The 16838-nt window shown below is 39.8% G+C and overlaps 1 protein-coding gene and 1 long non-coding RNA gene across 2 annotated transcripts in view; one reads left to right on the top strand and one right to left on the bottom strand.

Annotated features, from left to right (window-relative positions):
• The window catches only part of LOC139780168 (uncharacterized), an 80570-nt gene extending 67785 nt beyond the window's left edge, over positions 1-12785 (bottom strand). The window contains exons 1-5 of the long non-coding RNA XR_011720150.1: positions 12701-12785; positions 12218-12286; positions 11740-11827; positions 10944-11146; positions 10608-10659 (exon numbers count right to left, since the gene is read on the bottom strand). This is a non-coding gene — a long non-coding RNA (uncharacterized lncRNA). The remainder of the gene's footprint in view (positions 1-10607; positions 10660-10943; positions 11147-11739; positions 11828-12217; positions 12287-12700) is intronic.
• A 585-nt stretch (positions 12786-13370) lies between these two features.
• Positions 13371-16677, top strand: Tip60 (Histone acetyltransferase Tip60). Its single transcript, XM_071720681.1, has 5 exons — positions 13371-13507; positions 13613-13670; positions 14168-14236; positions 14313-15399; positions 15484-16677. The coding sequence occupies exons 1-5, from the start codon at positions 13463-13465 to the stop codon at positions 15590-15592; spliced, it is 1368 nt and encodes a 455-aa protein (XP_071576782.1). The 5' UTR covers positions 13371-13462; the 3' UTR covers positions 15593-16677.
• The last annotated feature ends 161 nt before the right edge of the window (positions 16678-16838 follow it).

Genomic DNA, 16838 nt, shown 5'->3' with positions numbered 1-16838 from the left:
AAAAGAATTGTTCGCCACACCATCCTTAAGTATGTAATCTGGCGCGAATGGCAAATTTCAGCTTCGGCAAATTCCGGAGGAAAATTAAGGTACTTTTTCTCGACAGGTTAAAGTGTCAAGAACTTAAGACCTCGCGAGCAACCCCTCCTCGTGGTGTCGAGACTGCTTAGAAACTCTTAAAGGGTAATAAACTTGTTTCACGTGCACGCGTCGCTTATTATAACGAGTTTGAGAAATGCCGACAGGTTCACGTTCTTCTGTTCAAGATATTCAGGTTACCAAACAGGATTGCAAAACGTGAACTCAAACGTTAACGCGGACTCTTGTATTTCTCGTGTTATTTATGTAAACGACATATAACAATCGCTGTACATATATTCTTTACTCCACGCAAAATATCGTATAAAAAAATTTTTATTTTTCCGTTTGTAGCTCAATCTCAGAAACGTGTGAAGTTAAACGATCCTCGCGGTTTTCGAGAGGCACGGGCTTCCCTTCGCGCGACAAAATGAGACCCGATGCGCGCGATCGTGTCAGAATCATAGGAACGGAAGCCATCCTACGGAGGGCCCTCCGGTATTAATGCGAAGGAGAAGCCCTCGGTTCCCCGATTCTCCCAATCACCGGCATAAATAAATCGTGCTTCCCGTCTATTCCTTCGCCGTCGGCTCGGAATCCCCGCCACTCGATCAGGCACATCGCGAATACGCCGTCAGCGTGCATAAGAAGAAAAAGGAAAGTGATCGGATGGGACGATTGTGCCGCTTCCCGCGATCGGATCGGAGATCTGTCGTTAAGCCGCGCTTACTCTCTGCCAGTCCCGCGGAACGATGTGTAATCAGGCCGACGTTCCCGATTTATTTGAGACAGCTTTATCACCGCCGCCGCGACCGTACAATACGGCCGATATATCGACGACGATAAAGGAGATATATTTTTGCACTTTCTCCCGGGTGACACATCGTACGCGACGCTGTCGCCTCGCTCGCGAAACAGATTTATCGCCGTTTCCGTGATGTGCATACTATTAACGTATTATATTAGCGAATGTGGATGGTGCACATATATCTTTATTTATAAATTACTTTCTCAGTTATGTCTTTTTTTTTAATCGTCCTTGCTTTAATATACATTTCTTCCCAGATGCAGATTTCTTTACCTGATTGTAGGATTACTTTTAGAAATTATCATTTTAGTGATATTTTTAAAAGCATTCATTTATGCCACATTTTAGCGCGCGCTATTGACGTCGAATAGTGAAAATAACTTAACGAAACGCCGTAAATTGGAACATGAGAAGGCAACTATATGAAATCCCGAGGCGAATTCTTAGGGGGGAAGGGTTCTTGGTACGACGCTTAAGCATGGACTTTAACCATTAGTCTACGAGCCATTAACTAAATTATGCAAGCACCGCCGAACTCCTGCAAACGTAGCACGCGTAAACTTCAGCCATCGCGTTGGGATCCGGATCGATCGAATTATTCATACCATCCACATATGCTGCTCTAACTTACGTTCATCATTAGCCCTTCGCGACCTAGTACGAAGTTTCGCAGTTATTTTTGTCCGTAAGCTCCGCGTAATAGATACCGCATGTACATTATAATGAATTACGTTAAAATGAATATCAACGTACGTCGTTGTTCGGTTTCTCGTGCGTTTTATATTATTATAGATCTGATAAAAAGTATCTTGAACGTATTACTGCTTTGGTGAATAAATTAGCAGTACTATTACGAATAAACGCAATTAAGAAACTTGTCCATGTGACCATTACTTTGCTTAGAGTCTTTTGCGGCGTATGTCTTTCAAGAGAGGCAATTTATCAGGGGTAGTTCGAACACGAATTGATTCTGGATTTATTTACAGGATACCCCGTCCGAGTTTTTGAATTACGAGAAACTAAAAGCCCCCAAAGTTGGACTCGACCCCGAGAATGTCCCGCTAGTGCACAGGTGTGGGTCACGAGAGGGTCGTTAACGCGCAGCCTTAACTTAACTCCCGACGATTAATCTCCCCACGCTAATTATTTAACCGGTTACCGGGAGAGTCCCGAACGGTCGAATAACGGCGTTCCGTTATCGGATGTAGCAGGATCGTTCGAGTGGAGTGGCGGCAGCGGGGGGTGCGGGGCAGAGGCATCAGTAGCGAGTAGGGGGGTTTAGGGGGGTGAGGTCTTGAGGTTCGGTCGCGCTTACGAGGATACGCTTGCACGAGGGGTTGGGATCTCGCGCAAGAGTAAATTGATTAGAATTAAAGGGTTGGCTGGCAGGTGCTGCTACGGAGGCTGTTGCAGACCTACCCGAGGAAGAAGAGACCTCGAGAGGAAAGCGAGTAGCGGCGAGGAAGAGCCACGTCGCGAGAGGAACGGAGGGAATCCCAAGCCAAGAGGGAAAAGCAGCAGGACGTGGGAGGGAAAGGGGGGGGCGAAGGTACAACGGTGACCACAGCCTCGACGCTGATTGGTCGAGTCAAGTTTGTGGCAAGATGGCTGGCTGGCTGGCTGTTGCCACCGCCGTTGCCGCAGCTACTGCTTCTGCTTCTGCTTCTGCTTCTGCTTCTGCTACTCTATACTCACGTCGTCCTCCCTTTCTAGTCCTCGCGCCCACCATTACCCCCCTTCCCGCCTCAACCCTTCCTCCGGCTCTACGGCCGCGCTGCCGTAGTTCCCTTCTACGCGGTCTCTAAGATGCTTTACCTATGTGCCAAATAGATGTATGTACGTGTACACGCCTGTTCGAAACAATGCCGGGCGTGCAACCACCCTCGCGCGCTCGCCCACTACCCTTTCTCCGGCCCACCACCCTCCGCGTCGCGCCCCCTGCCCTCTTCCACGAGGCTGCCACCATCCTTACGTGCCACACCAACCCTTACCGCTACCTATACGCTCTACCGCCGACCACCCACATCGCCCGTCTCTTCCTCCGCGGCCACCCCACCCTCCCCCTCCCCCCGTCACCCACAGCTCTCCATCTCAACTCTGTGAGCACGGCGTCACTGCTTCTACCATCCGCAACGCACACCACCACCCACCCTCCTTTCACGTACGCCGTCCTTCTCTCCCCTTTACGTACCTTTCTCTTTCCCTTTCTGTTTCCACTTCCGTCTTCCTCAAACGCCCGATCCAATCCACCCGACGGGTAAGACCGTACGGTGCCGTAAGTACGGGAACACCGGCGCGGTCTCTCAAAGAGAATGCGATAATACGAAGAACTTCGACTAATGAGTTAATAGTTGGTGCCTCGCGTTACCGGCAGTACCGGGAAGTACTTTATTCGACGTCGCCGGGAGCAACGAGATTATAACGCGGCGGAGTGGGTGTGAGTGAAGCCACACTCACACACACACATACACATACGTATTACGCGCGCGCGTACATCGCGTGTATACACACAGCCACACGCTCGCTGATATCCGGAAGAAGTATATGCGTAACGGCGTTGTCGACATCGACAATGTCGAGCAAGACCGTTGAGAAAATTCGTCCGACATAATCAGACGACTATCTCGTTTCCGTCGCCCACCTTCCGAGTCCTTCAAGTCGCGCCGATCTCTCTCTCCTCAGCCTTGAACGACTTTTCCTCTTCTTTGCCCGCAAGGTCGCCCGCGGCGGCAGCTGATTTACTGTCGGCGCGCGCCGCTGAAGCCGATCGAAGCGGCGTTCATAATCGCGCCCTCGCCTCGTGCTAATTAACAGGCCTTCGGATCCTTCGCAACTCTCGCGGCCGAAACGAGGGTAAAAAGTAACTAATGGGTAATGCCGGCTAATGGAAAAAACTGGGGTTGACATTTTGATTGTTTCTTCTCATTGACTCACGCGCGCGACCCGAGGCTATAAAACGTTATAATTAATATATAAATAAACATATCGAAGACTTTCAACCCCAGCTAGCAACACTTCTTTTCGAATCCTTAATTCACCACACTCCGATCCGTGAGACCGCTCGACTTTGTCGCACTGTTATTTTCTAATTAATATCCCTTATGTAGGAATTGGAAATACAGAGTCTGAATAAGAGGTTTATGGTAATATCAGGTCAAGAAAATGATTTGAGTTTAAATTGAATTTATTATAAGGAAACTAGAAAATTATGTTATCATGTGAAAACTAGAAAACCGAAAAACGTTTAGCGGTCCACTGGACCGGAATGTGGCGAGCTAAGGTTAACTTTAAAATTTTGTAAGAATTTGCGCCAAACAACATAATAGTTATATTTGTGATTATATTAATAAATAACAAGCTATTCCCCGACCGTAATCTTGATCAATTCCGAAGTTGTTTGTTTTTTTTGGAAAAATTTCAAGAAAGGTTTGCAGATTATTTTTATTAACAAAGAAAAGCGAATTAGAATCGTTCCGCTATCATTCATATTAATGCAAACACATGCGAGATTCCTTTCAGCTTGACGAATATATCCGGTGAGGACGAACGCGGCGTTCAGAGAGCCTTCTTTGGTTTAAACGTCGCAGAAAAATTCGCGCCTCGAGATTCTCTCCTGACGACAAAAAGGAACGGCGCGAACTTGCCCGCTCCATAGCCGTTCGCGTAGAGAAAAGTGCAACCAATAATTTTATTTTCCGCGATAAAGCACGGCGCTCGCGTGGCGTCGCCAAAGCGCGGGGGTGGCGCGTGGGCCACCATGGGGGATACGGGATTGGGGTGCGACGGGGGCAAGCCGCGTATCTTTAGTAAGTAAACAGAGCGCCTTATGAATTTTAAGCAGCACGACGGAGAGAGTACCAGAGTCTCTCTCTGCAGCTCGCTTATTTTCGTCATCTCTCTTTATCTTCTCTTCACACGCTCTTTTTCTCTCTCTCCTTTTTTCACTTCTCTCTCTTTCCTCCATACCTCCCAGCACCCTCCGTCGCTCGTTTTCACTCGCTTTTTCTCCTTTGAGGCGACCTCTTATATGCACGAACCGAGACGGTGAAGAAGGGCAACGTAATTTAGAAAAGTAGATGCGCCAAGATTGTGTAAGCGGCGTTCTTTTCCTTCGGCTTGGCGGTCAAAACATGAAGATGATGACATAGGCAACGAGGTCGTTACTCCGTGTTACTTGAAGAGCGATCCGTCGCGAAATTCTCTCTTTTACACGTAAAGAATATCTTTGTCAATAATTACAACACAAGATAAAATATTATTACTAATAATCACGTTAATTATTTTTCAAAAGTTGTTTAATATAATTTAATATAGGAAGATGATATATAGCTGTACCTGAGAAGTAAAGAATCGTATCTTTTCATTATTATAAATGTAGGGAAAACAGGGTTTAAAGTTTATTATTTCCATGAAAATTTCCAATACGACTTATCCTAAACATTGTATCTTAGGAACTAGTAATAATGAACATTGACAAAAACTGGCGATGACTTTTTACCTCTAAGGTACAGATATATAAATTATATTTTATTTTGTATCTCCCTCTCCTCCTTTCAATTCCCCGGCGCTTTAGCAGACCGTGATTTCCGCAATTATTCGCACCTACATCAGAACCTGCTGCTCGACGAAGCAATTCTGCGCACGATGGAGAAAAGTATTCTCGTACTGACAGAATTCGTTCGCGAGACGACGACAAAGCCTCGGGATTTGCGTCGTCTCACGATTGTGGGCGGTCACGCCGTTGTTTTGATATTGATCTCCGGATAGGACAGCGTCGTCGTCTAAGCATTCTAATGGCAAGGGATCGGGATTCTGCGCGCTGCGAGGCGCACGTGCTTCTAATGATTTTAGTGTACCGTGGTATACCCTCACTGGCAATATATAGGCGGGCACGTATAGCCACGTATCGTATCCACGTTACCGGGGCGCGGTGTAATATGTCCCGGAGAAGCCCGAAAGGGTGGGTGCCAAAGGAGGGTGGGAGGGAGGCACTCCCCGGGACGGTCTTGCGGGATTCTTAATGGCGAAGGGCCTCCAAGGTAACACTACGGCTATTAAACGCAGACCCTACCACTTCGTCTTCTCTTCCGACACACACTCTCCCCATATACGTATCTCTCCTCATCCCCTTCCGTGCAATCCCCGATATATAGTTTCAGACTGTGCGACCCAAAATTTCGATAGAAAACTCGTGGAAAGTGTCCAGAAAGAGTTTAGTTTCCGTAACATTCTTGCGAGAATCGATTAACTTTGATCGGTCTTATCTTATGAGAATTCAGAATTGCCATGAAGAAAAAATTATGCAGAATTATTTTCACAAGTTTTGGCTGTTGAGCAACACGGTTGCACAGCTATTAAATAAGTGCAAGTTTTGCACTATATACAGCTCTATAGCCAATAATTTTCTCGTTGAATGAAGATAGTAAGTCGATCTTATAAAATTAGATTTTAACTAATTTCTAATTAATAAAGTGTGCAAATAAAGGACAAGACAATTGAAATGTAGCTAGAGAACTTGAGTTCGCAAGAAAGCGGTAAAAAAAAAAACGTTGGGCAGCGAAACGAGCCTGCAAGTAAAATTACAGTCACGCGTGAAAGATCGTTCGAGAGGAACGGGATTCGGGAGTGGCGTGCAGGCGCGGCGCGGCGTAGGTTGCTACGGGGGGTAAGTAAGGAAAATGTAAGCCTGGATCAACCGCGCTCATCCCCTTTGGCGTCGGCGTTTGACGCGACCGCTGAAATTTTTACTTCGTTCGATTTGGTCTTTCGGTGAGATTCTCCCCGTCCTCTGATTGGTGGACCCTGGCCACGCCCTGCCACGTAAGGGTGACTCGCTCGCCCGAGCACTATCAACCCTTATGTAGATATGCCCGATGCGAGCACACTTATGTGTGCCGGCACGCGTACACATGTGTATACGCGTTTATTTGCGGATGTATGCGTCTATGTGTGTACATGTATGTGTGCGTATACGTGTGGGGCCGCAGACTTCACGGGTACATACGTGAATACATACGGCCGATACATAAGCATAGGGATGTATATACCGGGTGGGGTTCCGTTCGAGAGACGGCAGTGGGCTTTCGATACGACACGGTCGATCGAACGGCTCTCGTATTTTCGGTATCGAGGCGTTATCTCCTGGGAAGATAAGCGTGCACCACAGGATGCCTGAAAAATATTTCGACACCGTTTACCGGTGTCTGCATGCACTTATGCACGTATGCACGTATGCACGGGTATAACATACGAGGAGTGTGTCTGAGATAGCATTGCAGAGATTGTCGATAGGACAGAGAAAAAATTTGATGCGAAACAGTTATGCCTATACCTACTTTGGTATTCAGATATTGGATTAATATTTTTAAAAATTTTATACGAAAGTTTAGCCCAACAAATTATCTACTTTATAATAATTACAGTTACATCATGATGCAATAATCATGAGAGAAAGAGAGAGAGAGAGAGAGAGAGAGAGAGAGAGAGAGAGAGAGAGAGAGAGAGAGAGAGAGAGAGAGAGAGACAATTTGACAAACTATATTAATATGATATAAGAAATTGATTTCTAATTTGGTTAAAATAAAGCCGAATTTATCTTCTATTATAAATAAATTTAGTATACAATTAGTGTACTATATCCTTAACGTTATATTTTCTAACATGTACAAATAAATGAATAAATCAAAATCTCGATAACATATTCTTCTAAAAATTAATTATCTCCATTCAAATTTAAAAAAAGATGTATACAATAATTCTACAATGTCCATATATTATTGTTACAAATAATGCGAAAGATCCGTATAAGTCATATGTTCGTTAGGTTGTAAGTGTAGTAACGCATTCAAAGTACCCAGACAAATTCTATTATTTTTACTTTCGACCACTGAAGTGGGACAGCTCGTATATGTAACACACCACGAGTAACAATAATTAGCAACGTTAACGTATAAGCAACGATAATATATTGCCCGGATGCACGTCGCGTTGTGTTCATATATTTCGAGAATGAATTCCACGTATAAAAATGGGGAAATCTCAGTGTATATATATATATATCTGGATCGCGTGATTTAATTTTCGGGTACACCCACCTAACGTTCACCACGCCAAGTTTAGCTTCCCTATATTTAATTACACAGCGTATGCTATCTCATTCAGCGTTGCTATTCCGTAGCAATCGTACGATATATTTAATATTTATGCGATTCCATGTATTGATTTGTTACAGATCTATCTACATTGTGACATTTGCCAAAATTAGATACATCGAAACTTCACACATTTCCCTCACTGTAATTATTTACATTGATAATTCTTTTAGAATTGATTTAAATAATAGTATTAGTAAACTATAAATATCATATATTGTATTTTATTACTTCAAAAGATTCCAATTATTAAAATTTTATGGCTTTAGTTTTAACACAGACTAATATGTATTATATATTTATTATATGTTCTCATCCCCATATGTAGCTGTCATAATTATCTATTATAATTTAATTAATCTAGCTATTATAATTCAATTACACATGTAGATTAATACTTATTGTTAGATGTAATTACATAATTATATATATGTAATCTACATATATAATTAAATTATTATTATATGGATAATTAATGAATAATAAATTACAAATGAAGCACAGGCGTGCCTCTTTTAGTATACTTAAGTACGTTTTATAAAATATGTATATACATATAATATATATCTTATAAAAATATGAAAATAACATGCATTATGTAAATAATGATGTCATAAATATTCAATATTAAATAAACGATTACGCAGATATAAAAGTTAAAATATTATTTAAATAATTCTTTCTTTATCTTGTATAAATTTGTGTACAATAACTTTTAATATGTGATAAGATAGCCGTTATAATAAAATAACTATTAAATCAAATATATATATGAAAACGACTGTCAAATTATTGAGACTTATAAAGATTATTAATTATTATATAATATTTTCTATGTGTTAAAGAAAAGAAATTTCTCTTTTTAATTAAGGAATATTAATAAAAAATAAACTTCAGCTTTCGCTATCCTGTTCTTATACATATATAGCTTTTTTCTTATTCTTTCTCTATTTCTTCATTCTTCTCATTAGATTATATGCTTTTATTCTTTCTCAAATATTTATACTATTGCTCGTAAAAATGTTTGTATGCGGATGTATATAGGGGTGTATAAATGTATGTAAGTATCCGCAGTATATATATATTGAGCTCGGGTCCATGGGTTCGCTAACAATAAGCCCAAATGACTGTGCGGATCAGTCATCCCTGCGGAACCGCAGATTCCTAGCAGTCACGTAAAGTGCCATCTAGACCTACGATCATCATTCAGAACCTTGTAGAGAACAACTTGCTATACCGATAATGACATCATTTTGACTGCAATGTGTTCTTTGGAAATAAATGCAGACTCGATGAATAACTCGGTGAGTTCATACTATTCACAAATCTTATACGAATATGATTATGAATCGCGTAATCTGGCGCAAACTTTAAGATTAAGAAATTTTGATATTGGACACTTTCTTTATACCCTAAGATTTTATTCTTGAAGTGACTTTCAATGTTTGCGAGTTGTGAAATCTATCTTTTCTTCCCGCAGATGCCTCTTAAATAGCAATATCGAATTACTTATTATTAATCAATCATATAATTTTTCTAACAATACTATTTTTTAATATTAAATATTCGACTTCTTTTTTTAAACATAGACCCTAAATATAGTATGTAACGTCCGCGGTGGGAACGAGAGAGACGCGTTTCTCTCAATACATATACACAAGTATATATGATAATTTTGAGAAAATTAATGTTTACATGTGTAACCTGAAAACACTAGCAAGTTAAACTGTATTTCTTTTATTTTTTATTTACGTATTTATTTATTTACGTTTTTTTTTACTTTCCAAAGTCCAAAAATTTATAGTTAACAGCGCTAGTGATATGTAGCGCGTTTGGACGATTAAACGGTTTGACTGTGTCGAAAAATTTCAGGTAAATTTTCTTTTTAGAATTGACCACCGGAGTTACAAAATAAGATATAAAAGCAAAGACAAACAAGTATATTTTCTCTCATAAATCTGACCGATACCTGTAGGCATATTCTGTAATTCTTAATAACAAAGTCTTTAGGACTGCGAAATCATTTTTGGCCATAAGAAGACATTGAATATTCATCACTGTAACAAAACAAATAATTGCGAAAATGTCTCTACCAGACAATATTCGATACACCAGCGAGAAGAAAAGATCTAATAAGTTGTGATGTCAAATAGTGATGAAAAATAGTTCTAAAGTACGCATAATCACGGTCACATAACGAAAATTTCAATATGAGTCAAAAGTGACCCCAGTATCGGTCCTCTGCGTTGCTGTTTATAGTTGTCATTCGAAGATATCAATACTATTCACCCCATTCACTATATCAAACTTCGAAGAGTTTCAGGAATATTGAGAATATTCTTAACTTTTTCTACTGATTCTAGAGAATTCTAGAGAATCTAGAGATTTCAGAGAAACTAACTGATTCTTTTTAAGGCAACGGATGTATAGAATGCTTTATTCTTATACACATGTAGACTTTCGTATTGTTATCAAATTGTATACAATATATTATCTAGATATATGGTGTGTATATTTAATAAGTTGCCACACATCAGTTACCTCAATAAATATGTTAATTCATCACTCACCGACCCTGATTCGCAACAGCGGAATTATATCTGCCACGTAGCTACGTTGAATCTGTAACATACAAACATAAAATTTATATTAAAATAGTGTTATAAAAAAACCCAATGTTTTAAAACATAATTCCTATGTGAATCGAACTTTTTATTATTCAATTAGATATTAATTTAAATAATTAAACATTTTACGAAAAAGATCTTTACAAGGATGAATTTCTATAATATATTAAATTACTTCTCTTCTTCCAATTATTATTTCTAAATCACGGGGAAATAAAACAATTCGAAAATAAACAGGAAAAAAATTATTTTTATACAAAACAAAAAAATAATATTTACCGCAAAGTTGTTCCGCTGGCGCCCGATGCCTCTCCCAAGCCTCCTCCTCCTCTCAAGCTCAGTCCTCTCGGGTTATCAGCTCCCTCGATGACCGACACAACTCCACACCGGCACCACGCGTAAACGCGGACAACAATAATCGCGCGAATACATCACTCCCGAAAACGTGAAGTACACAACAGTTATATGTATACAAGATTGATCTGTAACATACGAAAATATTCAAATAAAAATAATGTCTAAGATAAATATCCTGATATCCTAATCCTAATATAATTTGAACTACTACAAATTTTAATTATTTAGAAATTATCTAGAAATATTTAGAAACATTTTATATATTAACAAGTAATATTTTATATATATTTGTTAATTATAATCAAGTCATAAATAATTTATTAAATATTTAAAAAATCTTCAAATATAAGCTAAAATATTTTAAACAACAAATAAGTAGAATAAGTAAGAGAGAGAGTCCGTTTGTTCTTTTTCGAAAAACTTCCTGAAATGGTGCAATATGTTAGAGTGAGACAAGTATATTTTGTTTCACTCTAATTTACTGCACTAGTGTACCAGTTCAGGAAGTTCTTCGAAAAATAACAAACGGAGTGGAATACGACCATATGAGATATACAATCAAATTACGGACAGGCCGTTAAAATATTTTACTAATTACACAATGTATTAGACATTTAATACACTATTACATACAGTGATCTGAAAACGATATACTACTGCGCAAATGAATAATTATTTCTTTTGTTAACAATTAATAAATAGATTATGAAATGCTCACCTTATCTGTTACACCTGGCCGCCTCCTCGGCTCCTCCTCTTCTCTTCTTTCTCCGTTGCTATTTCTTCTTGCCATTCACATCTGTTTCCTAAAACAAACAAAATATTGATTACAATTAATCGATTACAAGCAATCACTAGAATACAATAATCGTGCGGCTCTGCCATATACTTTCTACGATACTCTCGAAATTAATCACACGCGTACTTAATCATATTGCGACAGCGGAGAAATAAGAGAAAAAATTATAGCACGTTCGATATCAGCGATATTTCACAAATAAAAATCAACACAACGAAATGTATCAACAAAACGCGGCGTCGTTAAATTGATTCGCGCGATAGATCTTCGGCCGAACAAGACTTTCGAAAATACGCGTTCGAACGGATTATCAATATCCGAGCGCCGAATCTATACCTTTCGTGATAGGTACTGCAATAGATATTAAATGCAAAGTTAATTTACATGTTATACTCACCAATTAAATAAGTCGCGACGGCCATCACTCATTCCGGATCCGATCCTTCTCATGTCTGTCCGCCGCGTTCTGTAAATGAAAGGGGAATGTATAAATCAACATGGCGGAGGCGCTTCATCTTCCGCGCGCGATTAACGTCTCGCGGTCTCGCACCAAAAGCGACGCGGCGCGGCGGCGTCACTACGCGTCCCGCTCTTAACTTCGCGGTTATGCATTTCTCGCACTTCGAGTAGGAAATACTATATGCTTGCCTTTTACTACAATTATTATTTTATTTGCCTCCTAATGAATAGGCGTATTAATATTGGCAGACATCCGCGATTTCGCGACTGACCGCACGACGCGTCTTCGGCCGAACAAGTACCACGAATATGTATTTTCAAGAATCTATCAATAGCGGAGCGCGCCAAATGTGTACTACGCGCTAGATAGTATAGTTGTAAAGTAAATAACGAACGCAAGGTTAATATATCTTATTTTTACCAGTTGAACGAGTCGCGACGCCACTCGCCCCGGAGCCGATCCGTCCTGTGTCTGGACTGTCCAGTGTCCGGAAACGAAGAGAGACCGCGGCGTAATCAACATGGCGGAGGCGCTTCGTTTCCCGCGCGCCTCGCGGTCAACTTCACGCGACAAGATCGACGCGGCGTCGCTACGGGTCTTGTTCTTAACTTCAACGCGATTATGCATTTTCCGTACTTCAAGTAGCAAACACTGTATGCTCGCCTTTTATTACGATCGTCAAGCATTAACAAGTATTCTTCTCTTTACAAATTACTTTAATTGTGCAACGCAAATATTACTTATAATTAACTTATATTCCCTTGCCTTCTATTTGATGATGCGAAATTTACGCTCGAACGGAAAATGCGTACTTACAATCTCGCGAGATTACGGATCCGCCCGACACTCGTCGACGTTCCGCGACAGATGTATTGAGAAATCGCGAATGAGAACTCGCGTGAATTGCGCGGTCAACTTCGCGCGCTCAGAAGCAGTTTTACTGCCGCAACGATGCTACACCTGTTTGCTCCCAACTGCACTTTCGCGGACTTTTCACATTTTGGGTGCGTTCAGGCTTATCTCTGCTTCAGTCACCGACCGAGCCGACCGAACAGACCGAGACGCTTCCTCGCCTCAGGTAGTTCGGCACGAGCGGCGCTCGCGTCAGTACTGTGTGGTACTGTGAAAGCTTTAAAATAAAATTGTGCTTGTTGACGGGGTTGAACCAAATTTTAGACTGAAATGATTGAGGAGCACGACGAACGCGAGACAATATGCGACTCGGTGGTAAGTGTACGCGATACGCCGTGCGCGGGAACACCGGCGGGTCGCCCGGGGACTCACGCGACTCGCAAATGCACGTACACGATGATGATCTAACCTAATTTTCAGAATTCACTGGTAGAAGGCTGTCGTTTGCCGGTCAGGATGCACAGCACGGACGATTGGCGTAAGTAAATTGTACGCGCGTGTTGTTCTGTTCATCCCAAAGAATATGTCGTTATAAAAGGCGTGGCTTTTTCTCTGAAATCCACCACAGCATAGTTGCGATCATCATGTGGCGAGATTGAGCTACATTGTTTTGGAGCATACAAAACCGATATCATTTCATCGCTAAGTATTTGTATTTTACGCTACTCTATGATGAAGATAATCTGATTGCAATTATATGCATTGATCTTTATTGAATCATAGTGATAAACAACATATTTGATAAGGCTGATTTTATTGCATATGTATATATGACATTTCTGAGATACTTGCTCCATATATAACATTTAAAAATACATTACATTTGGATGTAACGTAATTTTGTTTACAATTTTGTTACAATTAATATATCTATATATATGCAAATGTATTATTTTTAAATATATAATAAATAATATTGTAGATTAAAAGTCACAGCAACACAATTTAAACAAAATCTTCTTGTCCTATCTGTAGCACTAGCTGAAATCATCAGCGTTAAGGAAGTACAAGGCGTCAAGTGCTATTACGTTCACTATGTGGACTGTAAGTAAATCGCTTTAGCGTTTAAGTATGAGAATCATAAGTGTCGACAAGTGTTATCAAAACTGCGCTATTTCAGTCAACAAACGATTAGATGAATGGGTTATGGAAGATTCCCTGGACACTAGAAAGGTCCAGTATCCTCGTCGCGAAGGAACAACGCCCGGAACTGGTGCGGCGACCCCAAAAAAGCAAGCCGTTAGTAGACCTCCTAGTCCCAGTAGCGTTAGCAATGAGCCAGTCAACGGTAACGCCGTCCTACAAGCGGCGCTGCAAAAGAAAATGTCTAGAAAAAGGAAAGCGACGTTTCTAGAAAATGAGGACTCTCAAGATGCCCCGCCGCCGCCGCAAACGCCGGGTCCCAGGCCCACTGGCTCCTTAGTGGCGCATCACCACGATGATGTAGTCACGAGAATGAAAAACGTAGAACTAATTGAATTAGGCCGCCATAGAATAAAGCCTTGGTATTTTAGCCCATATCCGCAAGAGATGGTAAACTTAACTTGTATATATATCTGTGAGTTCTGCCTAAAGTACAGGAAAAGTCGAAAGTGCTTAGAAAGGCATTTAGTCAAGTGCAATTTACGTCATCCACCCGGAAACGAAATATATAGGAAGGGATCTATATCGTTTTTCGAGATTGACGGCCGCAAGAATAAGAATTACGCGCAAAATCTTTGCCTACTGGCAAAGCTATTCTTAGATCACAAAACTCTTTACTATGACACAGATCCATTTTTGTTCTATGTAATGACAGACTTTGATAGCAGAGGGTTTCACATAGTTGGCTATTTTTCGAAGGAAAAGGAATCGACGGAAGATCACAATGTAGCATGCATTCTTACACTGCCACCGTACCAGAGAAGAGGTTACGGCAAGCTTCTAATAGAATTTTCATATGAGCTGTCAAAATTTGAAGGAAAGACTGGTTCTCCCGAAAAGCCGCTGTCCGATTTGGGTTTACTTTCGTACCGAAGTTACTGGGCTCACACGATACTTGATATCCTGCTGAACGTAAAGCCCGTGGTAGAAAACGAGAAGCCGCAGATAACGATAAGCGAAATCTCCGAATTGACGTCGATCAAGAAAGAGGACGTAATATCGACTCTGCAAAATCTGAATCTCATTAACTACTACAAGGGACAATATATTGTAACATTAAATAGGTAATTTACGGTCAAAATGAAAGAAGATTATGATTTATCTGAATTCGGTGAGATCTTCATAATGATGCATATCTTTATTCGCAGGGATATTATCGAACAACACTCAACTGCAATGGAAAAGAGACAGATCAGAATAGATCCTAAGTGTTTGCATTGGACACCGAAAGACTGGAGTGTTAGAGCCAAATGGTGAACTTATAGCTCGAGTTGACAATAAAACGATGCTGATTTCAGGCATTCTGAAAGCGAGTATGGTTAACGGGTGTACAAAGTTGTACATATATATGTTAATTTGCGACCTTGATGGTCTAGCGTTTTAATAAGACTGTATCTGGCGTTATTTACGCTTATTGCAATGCTTTAGAACTTGTCGACACACGCAGATCTCGATTATAGAGGACTAAGATCGTACTGCGCGAGCGCTCGCGAATTTTACCTGACAAAATATTTGCTGTAAACTTATACCTTAAAAATGCGATGTTTTAATATGATGATTAGAATTTTTTTAAAGATTCACAAACCGCTGTACAGTGGTCGAATTTGTACAAATAATCTACCGCTCCTGTAGAATTGTAAATAAATGTGATTTTATAACATACAATTTCCCCACAGCTCAATTGTATACAAAAATTTTATACAGAACTTTGTATATGTAGATGTGATCAGAACACAGATTGCTATTTGCAATCCGATTTTTAGCACGCACAGAGACAAATGAAGACGTGCATCATACATATATGTATTGCGTGTATGTAAATATTACATATCTTTTTCATTCACACTATATATGTATATTATCTTGACGTAATAGAAATGCTTTTTAGACCGTTACGAGTATTATAAATTATATAAGTACATAACGCATTAACGTATTTATGAATATTCATGCAAGATGTAGAGATCGCGTAAAGCAACTTTATTTTAAAAACTATTTTTTGGACAGGGACAGGCTAAATAGCCTGTCCAATATAGAAATTAATATCACAAGTAAAATTAGTATTAAAAGTATAATCCAAAATCGTGAAAAAAATTTAATGTAAATAATTTTCTAAATTTCTAATTTAATGTTATTGAACGCCGTCCGGTATTTACTTTTCAGTAACTTTATTAGAAGCTAAAAATTGAATTTTTATGTTTTACAAGTAGTGTAGTATTATAAGTATTATAAGTTTGTAGATAATGAATGCTCTCCATGTAGATTGATATTGATTTTCGTTCTGTAACAAAGAAACCATATAAAGTTACCAATATAAAATAAATTTCAACTCAATTTGCCAATCCGTTCTTTTAATGTTGTTATTTCATATCGAATGCAATATTTCTTAATTTTAGTATATTATTTTATATGAAAGTTTTGAATAGGAAAACTTTTGGTACAAAATTCTGAGTTTGTTTTATAAATTTCTAAAATTAAAAAATATGCATTTATAAATTTGATA

The sequence above is a fragment of the Temnothorax nylanderi genome, unplaced genomic scaffold (genome assembly GCF_030848795.1).
Source record: "Temnothorax nylanderi isolate EJ_2023f unplaced genomic scaffold, tnyl_v1.0 TNYL_tig0007_pilon, whole genome shotgun sequence".
In the NCBI taxonomy this organism is placed as follows: Eukaryota; Metazoa; Arthropoda; class Insecta; order Hymenoptera; family Formicidae; genus Temnothorax; species Temnothorax nylanderi.
The sequence above is the reverse complement of the archived record's forward strand: the minus strand, read 5'-3'. Positions and strand labels throughout refer to the sequence as shown.